Genomic DNA, 5,219 nt, shown 5'->3' on the forward strand with positions numbered 1-5,219 from the left:
CTCTTTCCCTTTCCTGCATTCAGATGTCAGCGCCTTACAACTGATTTTTAATGTTCTTTTCTATGGATAACGAGTGAACATGTCTCTGGTACAATGGCACAGTGTGTGTGAGAAGCCCCCCCAGGTCATTAGCCGACATATTTGCAAAGTCTCCTAAAGCCCTTTGTGCAGGTATTCCAATAGATACGGCTATTGGAGTCAGGAGGTACCAGTTACCCTTTTTTTGTAGCTAAAATTAGAAGGAGAATGCATCGTTTGAGCCATAGGGAGTCTCATTCTGGCTCATTCTTCCCTTATATGGTTCTGCAGGAAATACTAGACCAATTCCCTGTGCGGCTCACTCGGATTCTGCGCTGTGCCGGTGTGATAATGTCGTATATTCCCACAGTGCCTTTGTGTTATTTGTGCATAACGCCAGTGCCCCCCATACCTGCCTTGTCATCAAAAAAAACCAGAGAGAGATCAAACGAGGATGTGTTTCATATTTTATTAACCAAATACTTTGTTCCTTTATAAATACATCATTCAATATTTAATGCTGTCGTTTTTCTTTGGAATAAAATGCAACGTATACAAAGAGACAGTTCCTAACGATTATGAATACCGTCTCGGTCAGCAGCAATGGCAAAATCACTCCTCAGCTGTTTTTTACCCATAAGCACTGAAATAGTCCTGGCTGTGTTGCCAAGACCAATTACTGATACCCAATGTTTTTTTTCTAATTGAGAAATAGACCATCTTGGTACATAATACATTTTCATGTACTTGCAAAGAAGAGAAATGTACATTTTCTTAATATTGGCTTTTTTAGGTCAACTGCAGGGAATGTAGCATCACAAAGTCACTTGTCATCTATTAGACGTTTGGAGTACGTTGTTGGAGATATGGAGAGACCGAGCAACTTTAACTGTCATTCATGTCTGGAACAGACCCCTTGGGACGCTTGGATATTTCATGGTCAGTGTTCAAATATATGTATTTTTTCTTCTGATCCTCCAGAAAAGCCATTTCTGTTACATCATTGCAAATTTTAGACACCTGGACAGTGGAGTCAATATAGCTCTGTTGGTCATTGTAGACTTTTTTGGATGCCAAGGTCCATGTACTTTATCTCTGATCTGCAAAATAGAGAAAGAAGGGCAAATAAGTTTATTTATTTATTCTACAGTAGCATTATTAACACACTCTATGCTACTCTACAAACCAATTCTGTACATGAAAACTAACTGCCTGCAATGGCCTCCTGTTCCATTTATGGTAGAACTATTGCTCATCTACAGCAATAGGCTGACAGCTGGTATGCTTCATAAACACCACAGGGAGAATTATGCCTAATCATTGTCATTTCTAAGACAAGACCTATAATACAAATATGCCTTAGCAAGGGTAACAATGTTGGCCATGCAGCCCAAGCAGTAGAGCTTTAAAGTAAGGCTGCATCCTGCACATAATGAAAGCTATAATATGTAATAAATCTCTAAACGTTTATATACATGCTAGGTTGACTATTTCTGAATAACAAAGTGATCTAAGTGCTCTGATTTAATAGTTATATACATATTATTATATGAACTTACAGTGGTATTATGAAGGCCTCTTGTGTAGCAGCCTGACTACCCAGACCCGATATCTTTCCAACATGGAATTCGATTCAGAATGCTGATTATCGATGCCTTTCAAGCAGGGTGCCAGTCTAGTTCTCTCCAGAGGGTGTTGTGCCTTGACAGGACTTTGTCCATTTTGTTGCTCTTTTCATTGAGCCTTAAGTCTTTGTAGCTGCAGGTATGTTGCTCGATTATTTCAATAGAATCATAGGTATTCCTGAGTTGAGGATTGTTCCTACATTCCACAAAGCCCTACTTTTGTATTACAGGGCAACCTATACAGTATGATCAGTTGGCATAGCCAAAAACTTTGATTGCAGGCCATACATATCTACTTGGTAGGTACAGAAGATGCCTGGTAAGATTTATTTGTCTCTGTTTGCTTCCAAATTATGGCAAAGTCCAACACTTTTTGACTTTAAATCCAAGTTACAGAACAGTTCATCAGTTTCCAAGTGGAAGCAATTCCAGCCTTGTAGGCCTCTTATTGTTCTAGATGTCTCCAGAGAGGCCACCCAAGAGCTGGTATGGTGGTACCTCCTATCTATAACATGTTCACTTTCCTGTGCTTTAATATCACTTCTTTTTTTAAAAAATGCTACATTCATTCAATTAGATAAGTTCTAGACAATCCAAAAATAAGTCACAATTTTTTGTTGGTTCCTAAGAGTTCATAATAACGTTGATCTTATCAAAATACATTTTGTACACTTTTAAAATACACACAGTACAGTATCAACCAATGGCTGTTATAAAATATACGCAAGAATGTGAAACTCTCTATACAATATTGATAAGAACTGTTTGAGATTCAAGGTTACAAGTTTATCACAACATTGATCTGTAAGGCAGGTGTCTCCAACCCCCTTTGGCCCTTGAGCTGTAATTTACTTTTGCTTAAAGTTGTATTACAACAACAATATTGCAGGCCATAGGTTTGCCATGTACGATATAAGGTTATAGTTGTGCATTATTGCTTGTAACAACTTTTACACATACACAAATAGTTTAGGAATTGCTATTTATAGTACATTGCAGATATTGCAGTATATGTTATACAATAAAAATAAAGTAACTTCAGTGCTTATTATCAAACTTATTACATTGTTTGTTACACCATACATAGGATTTGTCATAAAAATGCTCTTATAAGGGAACACACCTTCCAACTGTCACTTACAGCCAACCAATTCAATGGTCAACTTGGGTTGTCAGTTAGTTTATAGCTCTATCCCACAGTCAAATGACACTGGGTTCTGGTGACAAACTGCAATTTTTGCTTTCCATAGATAGCTGTGTCGAAGCAAAAAGTCAAAAATATAGACATGGTGTTCTAATGGCATTAGCTTAATTATGGATTCTGTTTAGCTGTAAGTGATGGTTAGCTAGAAGACATATCATTGGCTCTTTCTCTTTCTGCCAAATGGTGGAAAAGAGATGGGCAACAATGATGTTTCTAAATAAGAAAAGATGTTGTAACTTCACAATAGCTATTGCCATAGGTTAAGAGTAACTGAATAAGTAACTTTTTCCCTAAAGCTACTAACTTCTCTGGCTCTTTCTACCTTCTCCTATAACTTCAGTTACAGTTCTGAAGTTTAAACTCAGTTCAGGCCTTTTAAATATTACTCACTTGCCAGCCATTCATTCTTTCAAAGTTGATAAAGTTTCAACTTTTAGAAGGTTCCTCCATGTTTCCCTGATGGATCATATATGTCTGAATTACATTTTCTCAGTACAAACACTGTTGCTATCATAAGGGTCCTTGGTGACTGTCACCTTCAGCTTGGTACTAATTTGCTCATCTGAGTAAGCTGCCTTGAGGGTTTGTTTCTCTGACTGCTCAAATTCAAACTGGATTTCTTTCCCCATCTGGACTAAATCCTCCACAGTCTTGGGAAATGGGGGTTTTAAGAAACGCCTGATCTCAGGGTGCAGGGTGCTAATAATGTAGCGAATCATTTCTTCCTCATTGGCGTCTACGTAAAGCCTGTGGTACAGTGCCCTTTTCTTCCATACAAACTGCTCAAAGGGCTCCCAGCGTCTTTGGGGGAGATCTAAGTCCCGTTTGATGGCCTCTCTAACCAAAAGCCTCTCACAGTACTGCAAGAAGGCTACTTTGAAATCATGCCAGCTGTCTATGGTCTCCTTTCTATACTCCCACCACTTCTTAGCTGCTCCTTTCAAGTGATTGTCAACCTGGGATAGCCAAACTTTTTCATCCCAGCCACTACGCTTGAAGTATTTCTCCAGGTTGACAATGAACTCCCTAGGATCTTCTGACATATTGGCATCAAACTCTGGAGGGGAGAGAATATCGACAGAAATGACTACCCATTCATGTGGTTCACATTCCTTTTTTGGGCTGGGAGCATATGGATCTACAATGTCTTGGGATAACTCTGCTTCTTTCTTTTTATCACCTAAAAATCCAAAGCCTTGGAAAAACCTTCTTGGTTTTTCATCTATCTTACTGGCCCTGTATACAGCCTGGTCTGTTTTGCTGACCATTTTTTCAAAACGAGAAAACACATCTCTCCAGGAATTCATCTCTCTTTTGACCCACCTTTCTAAATTCACCAAGGTATCTTGGCACCTCATTAAACAAGCCTTTATGGAACGCTTCCATCTTCGTATGCCTACTGCTGGGGCTTCATCAGTCATGTTGGCATTTAACCTCATCACCGACCTTTTAAAACCTTTCAGCTCACTCTCAACCTGTCTAGAAACCCCCGATAGGATATAGACCTGTGTCTTTCTGACCCTGTCCAACATTTCTGCTGGGCTACAAGTTCCTATCTGAAGAGCCACAGTTTGCTCAGGATTAGACAGGGTAGGAACAAGCATTCCACTAGCAGCCATAGTTATAGCCATAGTTAGATTCAAAGTTTAACAATAAGTGACAATGAATGCTATAACTTGATTAAAATCTCAATCAAAGATATTTCAGTGTCACCTCACTATTTAAGTTTAGCAATTCTTTTAAATGATATCAATAAGCTAAGAGCATTTTTATGCAATATAAAATAAGTTGTGCATCAGATTTCAGATAAACAGGAAAGTTTACAGCACATAAAACAACTGCTCTCAATGAGTGAAATAGATCAGGAAATAGAATGAAATAGAAAGTTATAGATCACCCAAGAGTTCCTTCAGAAATTCGAAAAGCAAAGTGAGTCCTTCACCTGCAGAAATGTCAGTAGATGGAAGTGGCAGAAATCAGAAACTGGTCGAAATAAAGCAAAGTCTTCCAGCAAAGAAATTCTTTCCGATTTCAGCCTCGGCAGAGTTAGGAAAATTCCCAAGTATTTCAGGCAAAGGAAGAAGTCGGAGGTTGAGGAGATTCCCTTTGAAGCCGGCTCTTCGGAACCCGAATAGAAGAAATACTTTCTATCTGCTTGCGTTGTGAGTTGTGAGAAGAGTTTTCCAGCCGCGGTATTTATACTCTGCCGTACAGAGCTCGACATGTGAGTAGTCAGCAAACCCACACTATGAGCTCGGCACGGATTGGTTGGAGAAGACGTTTCCCTGGCAACCAGCCTTTGGATGCCACTTCGGTCCCCCCTCCCTTCTCCCTATGATTCAGCGAACGCACGTTGACGGTTCTGAGCAGTT

At 39.3% G+C, this 5,219-nt stretch overlaps 1 protein-coding gene across 1 annotated transcript; it reads right to left on the reverse strand.

Annotated features, from left to right (window-relative positions):
* Positions 1–468: 468 nt before the first annotated feature.
* On the reverse strand, positions 469–5,012 carry arc (activity-regulated cytoskeleton-associated protein). Its single transcript, XM_004918927.3, has 2 exons — positions 1,578–5,012; positions 469–1,118 (listed from the first exon to the last, which is right to left on the reverse strand). Exon 1 carries the CDS (start codon positions 4,476–4,478, stop codon positions 3,327–3,329), a length of 1,152 nt encoding a protein of 383 aa, XP_004918984.2. The 5' UTR covers positions 4,479–5,012; the 3' UTR covers positions 469–1,118; positions 1,578–3,326.
* Between the last annotated feature and the right edge of the window lie 207 nt (positions 5,013–5,219).

The sequence above is a fragment of the Xenopus tropicalis genome, chromosome 6 (genome assembly GCF_000004195.4).
Source record: "Xenopus tropicalis strain Nigerian chromosome 6, UCB_Xtro_10.0, whole genome shotgun sequence".
NCBI classification, from domain to species: Eukaryota; Metazoa; Chordata; class Amphibia; order Anura; family Pipidae; genus Xenopus; species Xenopus tropicalis.

Bases quoted from the DNA above. Each gene is read 5' to 3' on its own strand.
- arc (XM_004918927.3), bottom strand. From the start codon at position 4,478: ATGGCTATAACTATGGCTGCTAGTGGAATGCTTGTTCCTACCCTGTCT.